Source organism: Pan paniscus, chromosome 19, assembly GCF_029289425.2.
Source record: "Pan paniscus chromosome 19, NHGRI_mPanPan1-v2.0_pri, whole genome shotgun sequence".
Taxonomy (NCBI): domain Eukaryota; kingdom Metazoa; phylum Chordata; class Mammalia; order Primates; family Hominidae; genus Pan; species Pan paniscus.
In genome coordinates this window covers 23,208,005-23,227,493 of record NC_073268.2, presented here as the reverse complement: position 1 = coordinate 23,227,493, position 19,489 = coordinate 23,208,005, and the positions used below count along the sequence as shown (strand labels likewise).

The window sequence follows — 19,489 nt, the reverse complement described above, 5'->3', positions numbered from 1 at the left end:
TCCTCCCCCATCCTCGCCCTACAAGCGCATATTGGGTTAAATCCACTCCGGCTCCCCCAACACTCCTGGCTCCCCAGCTTGCCTCTTCTAGTCCTTCCCACATGCAAGGCAGCCCTGAGGACCCGCAGGACCCAGCAAAGAGGGCGCCAGGCCGCTAGGGAAGCCCCTCAACTTTCCCACCCCACTCCCCTAAACAGCCTCCAACGCATCTGTGTTATTTTTATTTTCTTTGCTTTGGTCTATACAAAAAAACCAATAACCAAAAACATAAAGCGATAATAATAAAACACTCTGCTTGGACCTCCCCCAGCCCCCAACACCATGTGCGGGAAATGGGGGGGTCTGAAACAGGAAGGGGAAGAGAAAGCCCCTCACCACACACCAGAGGGGTCAGCCAAGAGCACTTCTCGGGGTCAGCTAGGGCAGCTGTGTGGGTGGGACAGGGGTGTGAGGAAGCTGTCCCCAGAGCTCCCTGGGGAGTGAGGGGTGGGCAAAGCCAACTAAGCACCCTGGAGAGAGAAGCTGGCGTCTTCTGGAGCAGGTGACTCACTCCATATGTCCTCCCCATCTCCCCTGGACGGTCCCTGAACTTTTCAAGAGAAGCTTTGGATTTTGGGGGTTTGGGTCTTGAACCTGGGCCCTGGAGGCCCTGGGGGCTTAGGGCAGTTGGTCGGTGGAGTTCAGTGAGAAAATCAGACCCAGAGAAGGAACCAAAGCCCTTCCGGGCCCAGGCAGCTGGAGACAGGGAGGCTGGAGGTTTGGAGGGGCGTTGCTGGGGGAAAACAGAATGGGTACTTGAGTCTGAAGCTTTAGTGGCCAGGGCCACAGGGGCGGGGAGGGGGTGTCAGGCCCTGGACCCATGCCCAGGACAGAAAAGCAGGAGCAGAACACTATCCCAAGAAAGACCCTACGGAGGACCTCTGGAGGCGCAGGGTGCAGCAGGAAGTTACACCCCGGCTTCCCCAGCTCAGGCACTTTTCTGTCTTGCCCCATCGCCTGCACGGAGAGCCTCTCAGATGAGGAACCGCACCTGTTAGGGGAGCGGGGACAGACAGGGGTCAGGGGCTCAGTGGACCTGCATCCCCAGAAGCTCAAGCCACTCCGTGTCACCTGCCCGCCACCCGCAGAAGGGGCCAGCAGGAATAGGCCTCCCCATCCCCACCAAAGACACAAGAAGAAGGCAGGCCAGGGCACACCGTGCTTGGGGAAGCTCAGCAGCAAAGGATCCCCCCAAAAAAGGAGCGCAGGTTTCAGCGGGGAGATGGGAGGGCCTCCAACAGAAGGAGGTTCTAGAGAGGAGGAAAAGCCTGCAAAGAGGGGGCCGTACTGGGGCCAGGCCGCCTAGGCCAGCATGTGGTCTGCAGTGGGGTACGGGGGCCTGAGGCCGTCGCTGTAGGTGTCGATGGGGTAGTCTCCATCCATGTCCATGTGCATCTCCAGCGGGTCAAGGGGCACATCGCTGGAGTACATGGGGCGGTAGGTGGCATCCATGTCTGGGGACAAAAAGTGGGGCTCGGTCCTAGGGTCTGCAAGCTACCCTGCAGGGAGCAGTCTGCACAGCCTTCAGCTGCCTCCTCTACCCATGCCCACCCCTGGTGGGCCTGACCCCCTCCCCAGACCCCACACCAGGGCATCTAGACTGGGGTACATGTGGATGCCACACAGCAGTTGCCACTGGTCCTCTGGCCCCGGAGACATAATATTGTCCCCTCACACACACCCACACAGCTGCCCAGGATCTCCAGGGTCCTGAAGAGCCCGGCACACACTTACCATCTCCATAGGGCTCATTGATGGGAATCATGCTCTGGGCCTGAAAAAGGAGAGAGAAACATGGAGGGGAGGTTTGAAAATGCAGGCTCTGAGCTGGATCTCAGCTGGGGGGCAGGGAGAGATGCTTCTAAAAGAGGGGGCCAGGCTGGGTGCCGTGGCTCACACCTGTAATCCCAGCACTCTGGGAGACAGCAGGCGGATCACTTGAGGTCAGGAGTTCCAGACCAGCCTGGCCAACATGGTGAAACCCTGTCTCTACTAAAAATACAAAAAAAATTAGCTGGGCGTGGTGGTGCAGGCCTGTAATCCCAGCTACTCGGGAGGCTGAAGCAGGAGAATTGCTTGAATGGGGAGGCAGAGGATGCAGTGAGCCGAGATTACACCATTGCACTCCAGCCTGGGCGACACGAGTGAGACTCTGTCTCGAAAAAAATAAAAAATAGGCTGGGCGCAGTGGCTCACGCCTGTAGTCCCAGAACTTTGGGAGGCCAAGGCGGGCGGATCACAAGGTCAGGAGACAATCGAGATCATCCTGGCCAACATGGCAAAACCGCGTCTCTACTAAAAATACAAAAATTAGCTGGGTGTGGTAGTGTGCACCTGTAGTCCCAGTTACTCAGAAGGCTGAGGCAGGAGAATTGCTTGAAACCGGGAGGCGGAGGTTGCAGTGAGCCAAGATCACACCACTGCACTCCAGCCTGGCGACAGAGCAAGACTCCATCTCAAAAAAAATATAAATAAATAAATAAATAAAAGAGGGGGCTGGAGAAAAGCAAAGAGGCCTTGGAGGAATAGAGGATGATGAAATGGGGTCACCCAGTGCCCTGATGTACTCATGTCCTCGGTACTCCCCAGGGAGGAGGGTTCCCCATTCATGAAGCAGGGACTCCTGCCGGACTAGAGCAGCTCAGGGGAGGAGGCAGAGGACTCAAGAATGGGTACAGGGCACTGCCCCACCCTGGAAAAGACCGCCCATAGCCTATCCAGCACCTCCACGCAAATTACAAAAAGGCACCCCCACCTCAAACACTGTATACTCATTTGGGCAAAATAAAAATTGGCATTTTGTGGATATATGATTCAACCCACTACTTCCATCTGCTGGGAATTGTTATAAATGATCCAGTTACAAAATAAAAATCTATGAAGTTGACAGTAGTAGGAGACCCCCAAAAGTGTTGCCCATGGGCAGTGCACAACTTGCACAACCAACTACTGTGGTCCAACCTAGGATACTCACAGCCTCCCAGGCAGCTGGGTCATGCTTGAAGAGGGAGTTGGTGAGCTCCACGGACACGCGCTTCCGGTAGTCTGGATTCTTGTCCTCGGAGATGCGGAACAGGACGGCAGCAGCGTAGGTGGCTGAGCAGAGAGGAAAGGAAAAGCCAGGTTAAACGTCGGCCAGCCTCCATCATGGCTGGGGGAGTGGGACCCGGCCTCCTGCCCTCCCCCAGCTCACCAGTGCCCTCGTTGCGGGAGTGCAGCAACTCCATGAGTGGGGCCGAGGCCCCCTCTGCATCAATGGCATCGGCCGCCTCCTTGTCCTGGGCCAGCTCACACAGCACCCCGGCAGCCACGCGCTGGATGTTCTCCACCGACGAGTACAGGAGCTGGGGAGAGGGGACGTGGGAAGCAGGGGAGAGTTGGAAAGGGGTGAGGCAGGCCGGACAACACACCCCACAGCACTGCCCACCTCCACCCTGTAGCAATTCCATAGTGGAAAATGGGCCGTCACTGGGGAGTAAGTGTTACTGCTTTAAACTGGGCTGAGCATTGTTCATGAGCTACCTTGAAATTACCTGTGACTCTGCCTCATCTAACCATTGGAATCTAGTGTTAATGAGCTCACTGATGTGAAAGATGTTAGACTCTTCTTGTCTGTTATGGTACTTGCACATATTCTCCCAGTTTGCTGATTTTTTAAAAATGCTTTTTTAAGGTTCTTTCTGAAATACAGATGGTTTTCATGTTTATATGGTTGAATCTCAAGTTTTTCTGTTTTTTGTTTTTTTTTTCCATTTGTGATCTCTTTCCTTGCTTTGAAGCTTAGAAAGCCATGCCCATGCAGGGGGTTGCTAAGTAGTCAATCTGGAGTGGCAACTTTCCTCCAAACTCCTCCAAAGACCTCCTGATACCTGGTCCAGGCCTCCCAAATCTGGGACTCCTAACCTTGGCCTTTAAGCAGTGGTGGGGGGACCTCTCCTGCCCACCTGCCCCAGACTCACCTGCACAAACAGGGGAATGGTGTTGAGCCGGAAGATCTCCATGCGGTTCATGGGGTCCCGGGCGAGGATGTGCAGTGCTCCAGTGCAGCCCTCCACAATCTCCTCCATCCTCACACCATCCTGTGTGAGAGGAGGCAGGGGGCATGGGACAGGTGCCTTGGACATGGCCACAACTCCTCCCCATGACAGCCGAATGAACTTCACAGGTTCTTGGAATTGGCATCAGTTGCAACTGACCTCCCCATTCACACACACACCCACAGAGGACACCCTGACCCCCCAGGAAGGCTATCAGAGGCACCACCAGCTCACATACCGTGTAGGGCTGCTGTGTGCCTGCAGCTACGTGGCGCTGGGCATCCTGGTGGGCCTTCACCAGCAGTTGGACGAGGCGGGGGATGACCGCTGCCTCCTGCAGCGGGGCATGGTTGGCTGGGCACAGGGCCAGATTCCTGATCAAGCCAATGGTTGCCTGGCAAAAAAAGGGGCAGTGATCAGGGGCACTTCTTGGACATCTGAAGGATCCCAGCTTCCCAGCTTCAAGTATCCCCTCCCTCCTTCACCTCTTCTGTCCCCGAGGCCAGACACAGACATACTGGAAAATATCCAGAGAAGGAGACCATCCCAGCCATGTCACTTAATCCACAGGATCTGGAAGTGCTCATGGCTAATTCTTTTTTTTTTTTTTTTTTGAGACAGTTTCGCTCTTGTCACCCAGGCTGGAGTGCAGTGGTGCAATCTCACCTCACTGCAACCTCCACCTCCTGGGTTCAAGTGATTCTCCTGCCTCAGCCTCCTGAGTAGCTGCGATTACAGGTGCCTGCCACCATGCCCAGCTAATTTTTTGTATTTTTAGTAGAGACGGGGTTTCGCCATGTTGGGCAGGCTGGCCTCGAACTCCTGACCTCAGGTGATCCGCCGGCCTCTGCCTTCTAAAGTGCTGGGATTACAGGTGTGGGCTACCACGTCCGGCTGCTCATGGCTAATTCTAATAGCCCTTGCTAAAATGACACCCCATTCCAGAACATCCTGCCAGCCCCATGCCTGGCCCCTCACCCTGTCCCCTCTTTCTTAACCACCCCCTACAGACACCATGACCTTGCTTGCTTTTCTGATAGTCCTCCAAGCCTGATTCTCAGGAAGTCTGTGCTCTAGGTGCCCCCGAAGCCTCCTGCTTGGGTGGTGCTCACATTGTCATTAATCCCCAGCACGGCAGCTCTGGAAAGAGGTGTCCTGAGATCTCCTCCCCAGGGTCCTTGACTCAGAGGAGCCACTCTGGCCTCCCAGAGCCTCTCAAGGTGTCATCTATTTCATCCTCAAAACAAGACGCCAGGAGGACAGGGATGAAAATCATGTGAGATGGGGACGTGAGCACAGGGCAAATGACTTGCCAAAGTCACTTGCCACTTAGCTGCTGGGTTAGGATGCAAAGTCCCACCTCAGGTTTGCAGCAGGGACCAAGCATCAAGGAGGGGTCACAATGACATTTTTTTTTCTAAACATGAATTTTCTTTTTTTAATTCAATGTATAGGCCGGGCGCAGTGGCTCACGCCTGTAATCCTAGCACTTTGGGAGGCCAAGGCAGGCAGATCACTTTAGGTCAGGAGTTCGAGACCAGCCTGGCCAACATGGTGAAACCACGTCTCTACTAAAAATACAGAAATTAGCCGGGAATTGCTTGAACCTGGGAGGTGGAGGTTGCAGTGAGCTGAGATCATGCCACTGCACTCCAGCCTGGGCAACAGAGCAAGAATCCGTCTCAAAAATAATAATAATAATAATAATAAATAATAATTCAATGTGTAGAATCACTTAGAGTCATTCTTATCTGCACTGGGTTTTTTGTTTGTTTGTTTGTTTTGTTTGTTTTTTTTTTTGAGACGGAGTCTCGCTCTGTCGCCCAGGCTGGAGTGCAGTGGTGTGATCTTGGCTCACTGCAAGCTCCGCCTCCCGGGTTCACACCATTCTCCTGCCTCAGCCTCCTGAGTAGCTGGGACCACAGGCGCCCACCACCACGCCCGGCTAATTTCTTTGTATTTTTTTAGTAGAGATGGGGTTTCACCGTGTTAGCCAGGATGGTCTCGATCTCCTGACCTCGTGATCCACACGCCTCGGCCTCCCAAAGTGCTAGGATTACAGGCGTGAGCCACCACGCCTGGCCATGTTTTTTGTTTTTGTTTTCCAAGACGGAGTCTCTCTCTGTCACCCAGGCTGGAGTGCAATGAGCGATCTCAGCTCACTGCAACCTCTGCCTTCCGGGTTCAAGTAATTCTTCTGCCTCAGCCTTCCGAGTAGCGAGATTACAGGCACATGCCACCATGGCCAGCTAATTTTTGTATTTTTTGTGGAGGCGGGGACTTACCATGTTGGCCAGGCTGGTCTCGAACTCCTAACTTCAGGTAATCCTCCCGCCCCGTCCTCCCAAAGTGCTGGGATTACAGGCGTGAGCCACTGCGCCTGGCTTGTCTGTACTATTAAATTGTCTTAAATGTAGCTGGCGGATGCCTCTGCCAGATGGCTCCTGTGCCCGTTGACAAGACCCTCATCTATGGTAGCTTCCTCACTCTCTGGCACCAGATGCCACCTTGCCTTTGGCTGCCTTCCTTGTCTCTACATATAGATATACACACACACAAACGCTTTCCCCCATAACTCTGTCCCTTGGGTCTGCCCACCCCCTGACCCACTCTCACTTCCCCCACCTGACAGGGAAGTGACACACAGCTAGCTCTCTTCCACCCAGGTAGCCTCAAGAAGAAGACCCCACTCCTTCACACACCCAACTCCCTATGGGAGACGCTAAGCGTCCCCAGAATCCTCTGTGCCCTGTGTCTCTGTAGTGGCTCTCCTGATTTTCAGCAGGACACACGGCCATCTGGCTGGTGATCACACTTCCTAACCTCCTTGCACCTTGATGTGGCTGAATGACCAAGTTCTGGGGTGTGAGCAGGAGTGATGTGTGCCACTTTCTGGTGGCCGCTAGCCATCCCCAGTTCTCAGGGCTAGAACACATCCGTGGGGATGATACAGTCCACTCATTCGTGTGAGGACAACCCTCTCGTCTACACCCAGTGGCATAAGAAATGTGCTCCATGGAGCAGCACCTGAGAGCTTGTTAAAAATACAGAATTGGGCCGGGTGCAGTGGCTCACGCCTGTAATCCTAGCACTTTGGAAGGCCAAGGTGGGTGGATCACCAGAAGTCAGGAGTTCAAGACCAGCCTAACCAACATAGAGAAATCCCGTCTCTACTAAAAAATGCAGGAGAATCGCTTGAACCCGGGAGGCGGAGGTTGCGGTAAGCCGAGATCGCACCATTGCACTCCAGCCTGGGCAATAAGAGCAAAACTCCGTCTCAAAAAAAAAAAAAAAAGAAGAAGAAGAAATACAGAATTGGCCGGGCCTGGTGTCTCACACCTGTAATCCCCGTACTTTGGGAGGCTGAGGCTGGTGGATCACTTGAGTTCAGGAGTTCAAGATCAGTCTGAGCAACATGGCAAAATCCCATCTCTACTAAAAATACAAAAATTATCCAGACATGGTGGCATGCACCTGTAATCCCAACTACCCAGGAGGCCAAGGCAGGAGAATCACTTGAACCCGGGAAGCAGAGGTTGCAGTGAGCCAAGAATGTACCACTGCACTCCAGCCTGGGCAATAGACATTGTCTCAAAACAACAAAAAAAAAGACATACAGAATGGCAAGCCCTCTGCAGCAGGCCTGCAGAGAGACAGAGAGAGAGAGAGAGAGAGAGAGAGAGAGAGAGAGAGAGAGAGTGTGTGTGTGTGTGTGTGTGTGTGTGTGTGTGTGTGTTTTAGATTGTTTATTTGTTTGGGCTTTTTTTTTTTTTTTCCAAATGTTTTGTAAGAGATGGGTGTCTCACTATGTTACCCACGATGGTCTCAAACTCCTGGCCTCAAGTGATCCTTCCGCTTCCGCCTCTGCCTGCACCTCCCAAAGTGCTGGAACTACAGATGTGAGCCACTGCACCCAGCCTCCTGTTTTTCTTTTCTTTTAAGACACGGGTTCTTGCTCTGTCACCCAGGCTGGAGTGCACTGATGCAATCATAGCTCACTGTAACCTCCAACTCCTGTGCTCAAGCGATCCTCCGACCTGAGCCTCCCCTCCCCAGTAGCTGGGACTACAGGCGTGCACCACCACACCTGGCTAATTTCTGTTGTTGTTATTGTTGTCGAGACAGGTCTTGCTATGTTGTCCAGGCTGGTCTCAAATTCCTGCCCTCAAGCAATCCTCCTACCTTTGCCTCCCAAAGTGTTGGGATTACAGGCATGAGCCACCGTGCCTGGCCCTGGAACCTGCAATTTAATGAAACCACCCAGGGTACTCATGTGCATTTTGAACTCTGAGCTCTGCCCTAGGGGCTGGTAGAGCTACAAGATAGAAATCCCAATTCTGGAATTTTAGAGCAGAGCCATTGCTGAGGTCTAAACTATTACACGAGAGAGAAATAAACTTCTGTCTTATTCGAGCCACTGTATTTAGGGCTTCTTTGCTACAGCGGCTTTGCCTATACCAATACAGCACCTAAGCCTGCTGCAGGGAGCTCCTTCCCCTCGCCTAACAGCAGTACCTTGACCAGTGGCCACTGGTTGGGCTGGTTGAGCAGCTTCACGATGGCTGGGATGCCATAGTTGAGACGCACAGAGTTCTGGGCCATCTCGGCCTCAGGGTGGCGGCTAGTGAGGTGGCGCAGAGCGCAGACGGCAGGCTCCGTGATGTCGTCCTTGTCACCAGCACGCAGGATGGCATGGATGAGAGCCTCCACACCGCTGTTCTGTGTCACCAGCGTCTTGTTCTTGCTGTTGTTGCATGTCAGGTTGGAGAGTGTGCCCGTGGCACAGGTGAGGACGTTGACGTCATCCACACTCAGCTGGTTCACCAGAATCTTCAGCACACTCTCCAGGCCCTCCTGGAGGGCAAGGAAGGGATGGGGGAGTCAGGGAGCAGCCAACTCCAGGGAGCCTTCTCGAATATGTCCGAGGGGAGTGGGATGACCTAAAGGGGTCAGCCCTGCCTGTGTGTGCCCGGGAACTTTCATCCCTATGACCCGCCACACCCTGTGAGAGGGCGTTACTATCCTGTGGTGCAAGTGAGGCAATGAGGCTCAGAGAGGTTGGGGAACTTGCCCACAGACACACAGCTAGTGGCTGGATCTGAACCCAGGCTTGGCTCTAAGCCCCACATCTCTTCCCTCCAACTCATCAGCCTTTCCCTGGGGCCCTCAGACCCAGGCAGAACCCTCCTCAGGCCAAAGTACGGTGGCCAAGGGAGGCCTCGAGACCAGGAGGCAATTGTTGAGGGGGCCGCATGATTCAGTGGCCCAGCTGAGCCATGTCTACTCGCTTGTCACCTTTCTGGGCCTTCACTGCTGCCCCACCACCCTGGGGCCCTGAGCCAAATCGATTTCCAGTAAAATCACTACCTCAGACGTCTATCTCACTTCTCCCAGGGAGACACGTGGGCCTTGTGGTGGAACAGAAAAACCCCAGCTTTGGGGACGGACAGTCCTGGGTTCAAATCCCAGTTCTGCCATTTACTACCTGTGACCATGGCCATTAGCTCCCCGAGCCTCAGTGTCTTCATCTAACCCACAGGGTCCCACACTCTAACCCCAGGTTGAATGAGCTACTGTCCACAAATGCCACGCAGAGGGCCAGCACAGGGTGGGCACTTGATAAACAGCATATTGCTAGGGGAGGCCTGGGGAATGGTTGTTGGAAGGAGGCACAGGGCACTTGCCCTGGAGCTGCATTTTTCCTTAAATTGTATTTTTAGTCATGGGGGCCTGTCTCTTGGTACACTATTGCTCCAGCCCAGGGCCCAGGTCAAAACTGTTCTTTTGCTGGATGTGGTGGCTCACGCCTGTAATCCCAGCACTTTGGGAGGCCAAGGCGGGTGGATCACCTGAGGTCAGGAGTTCTAGACCAGCCTGCCCAACATGGTGAAACCCTGTCTCTAATAAAAATACAAAAATTAGCCAGACATGATGGCAGGTGCCTGTAGTCCCAACTACTCGGGAGGCTGAGGCAGGAGAATCACTTGAGCCCAGGAGGCGGAGCTTGCAGTGAACCGAGATTGCACCACTGCACTCCAGCCTAGGTGACAGAGCGAGACTCCGTCAGAAAAAAAAAAAAAAAAAAAAAAGAGATGAGGGTCTTCAAGGCATTTCCAGCCTCAGTCACAAGGAAGAGAGATTTAGAGCCCCCAGTCCTCCCACGGTACCTCAGGTCAGATGCCCAGACAGGAGGCTGGATGGGGCAGTGAAGAGGTCAACCCCAGGCCCAGATACCTCCCTCACCTGCTTGGTGGCCACATCTGAGAGGTTGCGCAGGGTCCACAGGCAGTTCTGCACCAGGCGGGGGCTGTTGCTGGTCAGGTGCTTGCCCAGGGCCTGCATCCCACCTGGGGCAGGGATAGGGGTGCCATCAGCCACGGGGAGCATGGCTGACTGAGCCTGGCAGCTGGGCAGAGCTCCCACCCCAGCCGCCCTCAAGGCCATCATACTCACCAGCCTCCACAATGGCAGGCTTATTGCTAGGACACACGGATAGCACCTTGAGCACACGACTGGTGGTCCAGAGCAGCTTTTCATAACTGTAGTTACGCATGATCTGCACGAGGGCCTGGGGCCCACCATTGGCCAGGATGATCAGCTATGGGTAAAGAGGGAATGAGTGTGAGATGGACGGGGAATATGACAGGAACAAGGAAGCGCGGGGCAGGAGACAGAACTGTCATTACTGAGCTTCAGCTAAAGCACGAATAGTTCGTTTTTTTCTTTTAATGTATTTTTTTCTTTTTATAAAGATGGGGGTCTCACTATGCTGCCCAGGCTGGTCTAGAACTCCTGGCCTCAAGTGATCCTCACACCTCAGCCTCCCAAAGTGCTGGGATTACAGATGTGAGCCACCACACCCAGCCAAACACCCTAATAAGTTTTTTTGTTTTTTTTTTTGAGATAGAGTCTCGCTCTGTCACCCAGGCTGGAGTGCAGTGGCACGATCTCAGGTCACTACAACCTCCGCCTCCCGGGTTCAAGCAATTCTCATGCCTCAGCCTCCCAAGTAGCTGGGATTACAGGCGTGTGCCATCACGCCCGGCTAATTTCTGTAGTTTTTGGTAGAGACAGGGTTTCACTATGTTGGCCAGGCTGGTTTCAAACTCCTGACCTCAGGCAATTCACCCGCCTCTGCCTCCCAAGGTGCTGGGATTACAGGCGTGAACCACCACACCCAGCCCACCCCAATAGTTCCATGACTGTTATGTAAGCCAAAATTTTGAAAAAAGGATAATACCCAGTGCTGACAAGGACATGACAAAACTATATGCACACCCATTACCAGTTATGGCACTGGAAATTAGTCCAATCCTTCTGGAAATCAATCTGGCCATTTGGGGAAAAGCCTAGAAGTGTTAAAAATTGATGAGAATTTTTTCCGCTCTTTGACAAAGGCTAGACATTCATTACAGCATTGTTTATAAAGGTGGAATAGGAGCAATCTAAATACCCTCCCTCAGAATAAAGCCTGAGGTCTCCACTTAATGAAATGCTATCTGTAGGCTGGGTATGGTGGCCCATGACTTTAATCCCAGCATTTCGGAGGCTGAGGCAGGAGGATTCCTTGAGGGTAGCCTGGGCAACAGAGCAAGACACCATCCCCACAAAAAATTTAAAACTTAGCCCGGGTGCTAACTAGCTCAGTAGTATGTTCCCATAGTCCTAGCTATCAGGAAGACTAAGATGGGAGGAATGCTTGAGCTCAGGAGTTTGAGGATGCAGTGAGCTAGGATCATGCCACTGCACTCTAGCCTGGGTAACACAGTAAGACCCTGTCTCAAAAAAGAAAGAAAAGGAAGGAATGGGAAGGAAGGAAGAAAGAGAGGAAGAGAGGGAAAGGAAAAGGAAAAGGAAAAGGAAAAAGGAAAGGGGAGGGGGAAAGGGGAAAGGAAAGGCAATCTGTCATTATTAGAGGGTGGTTTTGAGGACAATATAGCAAAAAAAAATTTTTTTTAAACATCATACAGGCCAGGCACAGTGGCTCACACCTGTAATCCTGACACTTTGGGAGGCCAAGGCAGGCAGATCACTTGAGCCCAGGAGTTTGAGACCAGCCTGGGCAACATGGAGAAACCCCATCTCTATAAAAAATTAGTTGGGGGTGGGGCACGGTGTCTCATGCCTGTAATCCCAGCATTTTATGAGGCCGAGGCAGATGGATCACCTAAGGTCAGGAGTTCGAGACCAGCCTGGCCAATGTGGTGAAACCTTGTCTCTACTAAAAATATAAAAATTAGCTGGGCGTGGTGGCGGGCACCTGTAATCCTAGCTACTTGGGAGGCTGAAGCAGGAGAATCGCTTGAACCCGGGAGGCGAAGGTTGCAGTGAGCTGAGATCATGCCATTGCGCTCCTGCCTGGGCGACAAAGTGAGACTCCATCTCAAAAAAAAAAAAAAAAAAAGAAAGAAAAGAAAAGGAAAAAAAAAATTAGTCGGGCGTGGTGGCACACGCCTGAAGTCCCAGCTACTCTGGAGGCTGAGGTAGGAGGATCATCTGAGCCCAGGAAGTCAAGGCTGCAGTGAGCCCTGATTACACCACTGCACTCTAGCCTGTGTGACAGAGTGAGACCCTGTCTCAAAAAAAAAAAAAAAAAAATCAGGCAGAAAACAGATGCAATATTGCAGATTGTTATGATGACAAGGATGTGTACACATCTGTAATCTGCCCACAGAACAGCTCTTAAGGAAGCACATTGAAATGACAATAGTGGCTATATGAGGATGAGTGATTTTTTTTTTTCCTTATCCTCAAAATAATAATTCTGGGCAATTCAGTCACATGATGAAGCATGTATATCTGCACCTATATCTCATCTAAAAGGAGTAAGGGGGCAGCGGCCCAAGGCTGTGCAGGATAGAAGGTGGCGCAAGGGTGGGCTTCAGGCCTCGGGAGGGTTGGGGAGGGCCCACCTTGCTCTCCTGGTTGCCGTAGGCCAGGAGCTGCAGGCAGTCGGTGGTGATGGCCAGGAACTTGGGGTTGTTCTTGTTGAGCAGGGGCACCATCTTTTGCAGCCCGTCGGCCAGGCGCACGGCCATCTTGGCGCCCTCCTGGTACAGGAGCAGGTTGTGCAGCGTGGTGATGGCATAGAACAGGACCGACTCCACAGGGGAGCTGGGGGGGTGGGCAGGGGTTAGTACGCTGAGGTCCCAGAGGCCTGGCATACATGTGAGCCTGGCATGGGTTCCCACCTCCCCCAGGAAGCCTCCCCCCTACTGACGCCCCTCTGGAAATATCCCTTTGCTAAAATCTCATCACTCCTTGAGCCTGCCCTGCTCTTAAGCATGAAGCAAACAGCACCTCTCTTCTCCCAACTGGGACAATGACTCCTCCTGCTTCTGAGCCCCCAGCCCTGTGCTGAGCACACAGTAGGTCCCCTAGACACTGATCCCTACTAGGTAACCACCATGTGGAAGGCCACATATTAGAGAGGCCTTGCAAGGAGTTCAGAGGGGAGTGAAATCAGTGTCTCCCCTTCAGGGAGCTTCCAGCCTGGCATGGGGATGAGAAATAAGGCCAGGAGCAGTGGCTCACGTCTGTAAACTCAGCACTTGGGGAGGCTGAGGCAGGTGAATCACCCTGAGGTTAGGAGTTCGAAACCAGCCTGGCCAACGTGGTGAAACCCCGTCTCCACTAAAAATACAAAATTGAGCTGGGCATGGTGGCAGACGCCTATAATCCCAGCACTTTGGGAGGCCAAGGGGGGCAGATCACCTGAGGTCAGGAGTTCAAGACTAGCCTGGCCAACATGGTGAAACCCCATTTTTACTAAAAATACAAAAATTAGCCAGGCATGGTCGTGGGTGCCTGTAATCCCTGCTACTTGGGAGGCTGAGGCAGGAGAATCTCTTGAACCCGGGAGGCAGAGACTGTGCCATTGCACTCCAGCCTGGGCAACAGGAGGAAAACTCCATCTCAAAACAAAAAAAAAAAAATAGCTAGGTATGGTGGCAGATGCTTGTAATCCCAGCTACTCAGGAGACTGAGGCAGGAGAATCATTCGAACCCAGGAGGTGGAGGCTGCAGTGAGCTGAGATCACGCCACTGCACTCCAGCTTGGGTGACAGAGCAAGGCCTCATCTCAAAAAAAAAAAAAAGAAATCAGGCCAATCCACATTTTGTAGGGGGCCAGGAAACAGAAAGTTTGCAAGGGACTTTGCATTTGCTGTTCCCTCTGCCTGGGACACTCTTCCCTTCCTCTACACTAGCCAAACTCCACTCATCTGTCAGTCCCCTGCCATTAAGCGATTCCACCTTTGAGCAATCTCAATGCTCTTCTGCCATAGCCTGTGTCGTATCCTGATCATTAACCTGCTGTTTACATGCCTGTGTTCCCTGCTGGGCTGTGAGCCACCGAGCACCCGGATGGGATGTGCTTCTGCCTGGCACATAGTAGGTGCTCACTGGATATTTATGGAAGCTCAGGGAAGGGAGGGGAGAGGCCCAAGTGAGAGGGGGTCCTGGGCTCATGCAGTGAGCAGGGTTGGGTACCTGAGCATGCGGACCAGAGCAGGGATGCCACCTGACTTGAAGATGGCGAGCAGCCCCTCCCGGTGGTGGGAGAGGTTGTGCAGGATGCTGGTGGTGCAGCGGGCTGTGTCCAGGTCGCTGGTATTCTGCATGGTACGCACGACAGCGGCCACCAGCTGGGGCGAGCCCATCAGGGCCCGCCGCGACGCCTCCTTCTTCGACAGCTGGTTCACAATCATGGCCGCCTTGGTCACCACCACCTGGAGGGCAAAGGCAGGGGCGGGGACGTGAGCACTAAGGAGAGGCCGGGATACCCTTCCACAGAGCTGAGGAGGGCCCCAGTCAGACTCATCACACACGGGAGAGTCTGGGTCATAACCTCCCTCCACCCCTACAATGTCCCTCCCCTGAGGACATCTGCTCTCTCCCCTCCCTGCCCAGCCCCCACCCTAGCAGGGACCCTCACAGACCGGGTCCTCGTCGTTGAGCAGTTTGGTGAGCTCGGGCAGGGCGCGAGTGGCCAGCTCGGCATCGTCCTGGTAGTTGATGAGATGCACAATGGCCGACTTGAGCAGCTGGGACGGCTCGGCCAGTCGCTGCAGGTTGGTGGCCTGCCCCTCCACCTGGGTGGCCAGCAGGAGCGAGCTGTCCTCGCCTGACACACCAGGGCACATGGCCTCCCGCACCCGTTTGGCCCTGGCTGTTGTGGACATCTGGTACTCCAGGTCACCTGGGGGCCATGGGGACAGGGACTGAGTGCAGGCAGTGGGCTGGGCAGACACTGGGGAGCAGGGCAGGCCGCAGACAGCCCCACCTGGGTCCTCTGGGCTACCTCTTGCCCTGTCCAAACCCCCAGCACATGACTGGCCATTCTACCTCTCACCAGGGACCTTGGGGAAGTCACCATCACCTCAGTAATCTCTGTAAATAGGCCCCACATGTTCTGTCCATCACGGGAATTTTTTTTTTTTTTTTTTTGCACACTTATTATGTGCCTGGCAGTGAATTCAATGCCCTGCTTATATTTTCTCACATAACCTGACAACGACCCTGCAAGGTAAGTACTATCACTGGCTCCACTTTACAGATGGGAAAACTGGGCACAGAGGGGTTATAAGGCAGCCTGACTCAGGGGCCCAAACCCCTACTCTATTCTCCTCCCTTACCCATCAGGTCTGTTTTCAACCCTGAAATCTCAGGAGTCTAATTACACCCTCATCATCCCCAACGGTAGCAATCCTCCCACTATACAGGCAGGCAAACAGAGGCCCAGAGAACCACCAACATCACATCTCACAGCAGATCAGAGGGAAAGTCAGGGCTGTGGGTTCAGAGAGCAGGACTGGGTCCTCAGCTGAGACGTCAGGTTCCTCTCTAGCTTCCATCCCCTGGGTGGGTCTGGGAGTCCCACAGGTAGGTGCCCAAGCAGCCACACCCTGGCAACTGTCCTGATGCCCCCAGGGAGAGGGACGCAGAGGTTCCACCCTCTAATTAGTCGGGAAGGAGGAGACAGCTGCATGGCTTTCCCACCTGGATGCTGTACTTTTTGCTACCAACACAGTGCCTGGCCCTGCCAGCCAAAAGGCCCCCTGCTACCCCTACCAGCTGTCAGGGAGGAGACTGGCATGCGAGGGCTGAGCTCCATAGAGCCCCACCAGCCACAGTCCACTCACACTACTCCCAGCACCCACAGCCCACCCCCTGGCATGTTCAGGGCCCTGGAGGCACCTGTGGCCAACAGTTCTAGGGCCTGGCTACTCCTCTCTCCCAGAGGGGCAGGGGAGGCTTGGGCTGGCGGGGCATCCCCATCCCGGACTAAGCCCCAGAGCTGAGTCAGTCACTCATCCCACAGCCTTGGCCTATCTGCAGGTCAGCAGCAGAGGCCTGGTCTCCCTCCAACCCCAACGAGGGGCCCTCAGGCTTGACACCTACACCCCTCTACCCAAAGGGGAATCCCTGGGGGTTCCTGGGGGCTATGGCCCTGGCTCTCCCACAAACGTGAGGCTCCTGCAGCCAAAGGGCTGTGTCCTCCCTGCCGTCCATGGGCTCCCTGAGAGCCATAGTGATACCTCCTCATCAGACTCTTTTTTTTACTATTTTTTGAGACGGAGTCTCACTCTGTTGCCCAGGCTGGAGTGCAGTGGCGCAATCTCAGCTCACTCCAACCTCTGCCTCCTGGGTTCAAGCAATTCTCCTGCCTCAGCCTCCCAAGTAGCTGGGACTACAGGTGCATGCGCCACCACGCCCGGCTAATTTTTGTATTTTTAGTAGAGACGGGGTTTCACCATGTTGGCCAGGCTGGTCTCAAACTCCTGACCTCTGGTGATCTGCCCACCTCAGCCTCCCAAAGTGCTGGGATTACAGGCATGAGCCACCGTACCCAATGTCTTCATCAGATTCTTAGGTTCACAGAAGGCAAGGACTATGGCTTTTCCTTCAGACTGGAGGCACCCTAAGGGCAGGGACTATGCCTTCCCTCCCTACTGATGGTTCACAGAAGAGGATTCTGTGACCCTCCCAGATGCAGCACCCTGAAGTAGCTGCACCTCCTCCTTCAGACTGGGTGGGCCCCTAGTTAGCATGAGCTGTGCCTCCTCCCTCAGACCAGAGACCCCCTACAATCTGCCTCCTTTCACTCTGACCTCTCTCCAGGACCCAGGCAGGTTTTCTGCCCCATGCAATAGTCCCCAGGGGTTCTGACCTTGGCTGGGGGGCACCCCCTGGGTGTAAGTGGTGGTTTTCTTGAGCATGTACTGGCGCCCGCAGGCCTCATCCTCCTCCATGATGCCCTTGCTGCTGACAGAGGGCACGCAGGTGTTGGCGCCCGAGTGGATACCCGAGTCGTAGGTGTATGTCTGCTGCCACTCAGTCACCTTGATAGGCTGCTCCATCAGGTTCATCACCTCCATCGTGGCTACTGGGGGCACAAAGGAGGAAGTCAGGAAGCAGGAAGTCACCTGGCCCAGCCCCCAGCTTCAGCCCATCACCAAGCCCTGCCTGTCTTCCCACATCATCACCATGGCCCCAGGGATTTCAATGAGGATGCAGGCTGGGGATGGGGGGAGTGCCCAGAAGGGCACCAGGCCCAGGGAGGGGCTGCCCATGATGAGATACCCTGGGAGCAGTGAGCCCCAGGGGTGCAGCTGTGTGTATGTCCTGGGCTTGCATCTCTGACCTCTCAGGGGGATGAGCCCCAGGGGGCAGGACAGTAAAGGGCCAGCTGCCGCCAGAAGCCCCTGCTCACGCACCTTGCTGCCCTGACCCAACTCTCCCAGGGGCAAGAGAAGGCACTCAGGGCTTCTAGCAGCTTCTGAGGTCCCCTGGGCCCACCCTCAACTACTGGGGCTCCCTGGGAAAGGCTGCAGGGAGGAGGCACCCAAGCCATTGGGCAGGAAACTGGGTGGGGCAGGGAAGCGGTCTGACAGGTTTCTCTGGAGCACCCCAGGCTCCCTCAGAGACTCCAGGATCTGGCTTTCCTACAGGTTGGGCAGGATCACACATGGCCCTGAGGTCCAGACCCTAAGGCCCCCTCTCTCCCAGCCCTCCCAGTCCCTAGACGCCTCTTTGAGTCCCACAGAGCAATTCAAATCTCAGCTACTCACTACTGGGGCAGTTCCTCTCCCCACAGAACCTCAGTGTCCTCATCTGTAAAGCGGGGTCACGCCACCTCCCTCAGAGGTGGTTGCAAGGACCTGGTGCATAGCAGGTGCTCAGAGGCCACGGCCATTATCATCAGCACTGCCTCTCCTCCAGAAGTGCTTCCTCACCTCCTGGTCTCCTCGAGCCCAGGCTAGGGATCTGGGGTGGGGCAGGCCTGTGGGTGGTCACTGCCATCAGGAACCCCTCTCTCTCTCTGCAGAGGTTTAGGCGCACCTGAAGGTTAATGAGTAGCAGGGCCGTACTTTGTACCAGGGAGGTGAACTTCCCGCTTGGTCTGTGTTTGGCTCCACTGTCCTGGGAACTGACCTGCAGAGGTCAGAGGCTGCGGGGAGAATGGACGCCGTGATCCCATGAGGGCCTACTACGAGCCAGACCTTTCACAGACACCGTCATGCTCATGGGCGGGTTTCAAAGCCCATGCACTGGTCCCCCGCGTACAGATGCAGAAACTGAGGTTAGAAATGGCAGAGCTGGGACTGGGACCAGATGTGAGGGCACCAAGGTCTGTAGTCTTGCACATCCTGGCGCAGCCTCAGTGAGTAAGCAGAACTCAGGCTGGTCCACCCATGAAGCCAGGCAGCACCCGGGTTGTCTCACTGTGATGGGGACCAGGTGAGGGTGGGGTGGCTGGGGCAACCTGGCCCCACCCCAGGAACAAAGATCACCAAGGATAAGTCTTCCCTGTGACTGCCCCAGTGCCGCCCTGGCCCTCCAGGAGGATGACGAATGGTCCTGCAGGTCTCCCAGCCTTTTATGGCAGGCAGCCGTGAGCACACCCGGAACAGGCAGAGGCAGGGGCCAGGCCAGCTCCCAGCTGCCTCCTTCCTCTCCTCCCGCAATCCCTAGTGACTCAGAGTTTCAGGCTGATTAAACAGAAGCAGTCCCGCAACCTCAGACGGCAGACCCCAGACGACAGGCTCGGGCCGCCAGATGTGCACAGCTGCTTCCCAGGCATTCGAAAGTGTAGCTATTTCAGGAGGAGCCCCCCCGACCAGCCCCCTTTCCACACGCACCCCTTCCCCACACCCCTTCCCCAGCAACAGAGGGGAATGGCCACTGGCAGGAAACAGGGGCAATGGTGGGGGGCGGGGTGCTCGGAGAAGGCAGACATGGGAAAACCCTACTAAAATCCTGAGCTCCTCCTGCTGTGCCGCCTTCCCCAACCATTTCCCTGCCCCAAGGGCAAGTCCCAAGAGAGAGCAGAGGAGAGTTTGGAAGAGAAGCTGCCCCCAGGAGAGAAGGAAGGTGCAAGTGTACAAGTAAACACGGTAGCAATAACCCAC

At 54.7% G+C, this 19,489-nt stretch overlaps 1 protein-coding gene across 7 annotated transcripts in view; it reads right to left on the bottom strand.

Annotated features, from left to right (window-relative positions):
* Positions 1-206: 206 nt before the first annotated feature.
* JUP (junction plakoglobin) overlaps positions 207-19,489 on the bottom strand; it is a 32,196-nt gene continuing 12,913 nt past the window's right edge. For 4 of the 7 annotated variants that reach the window (XM_034941881.3, XM_034941880.3, XM_034941886.3 and 1 more), the window contains exons 2-15: positions 17,248-17,463; positions 15,017-15,276; positions 14,568-14,806; positions 12,989-13,190; positions 10,530-10,674; positions 10,320-10,423; positions 8,592-8,930; positions 4,315-4,470; positions 3,999-4,118; positions 3,233-3,383; positions 3,014-3,135; positions 1,774-1,813; positions 1,328-1,493; positions 207-1,030 (exon numbers count right to left, since the gene is read on the bottom strand). In XM_034941881.3, the coding sequence (XP_034797772.3) occupies positions 1,342-1,493; positions 1,774-1,813; positions 3,014-3,135; positions 3,233-3,383; positions 3,999-4,118; positions 4,315-4,470; positions 8,592-8,930; positions 10,320-10,423; positions 10,530-10,674; positions 12,989-13,190; positions 14,568-14,806; positions 15,017-15,276; positions 17,248-17,455 (2,238 nt within the window). In that variant the 5' untranslated portion in view covers positions 17,456-17,463 and the 3' untranslated portion in view covers positions 207-1,030; positions 1,328-1,341. Of the gene's footprint in view, positions 1,494-1,773; positions 1,814-3,013; positions 3,136-3,232; positions 3,384-3,998; positions 4,119-4,314; positions 4,471-8,591; positions 8,931-10,319; positions 10,424-10,529; positions 10,675-12,988; positions 13,191-14,567; positions 14,807-15,016; positions 15,277-17,247; positions 17,464-18,419; positions 18,632-19,489 lie in introns of those variants that run through there. The other 3 variants (XM_055101128.3, XM_034941883.3, XM_034941882.3) reach the window with 3 other exon arrangements.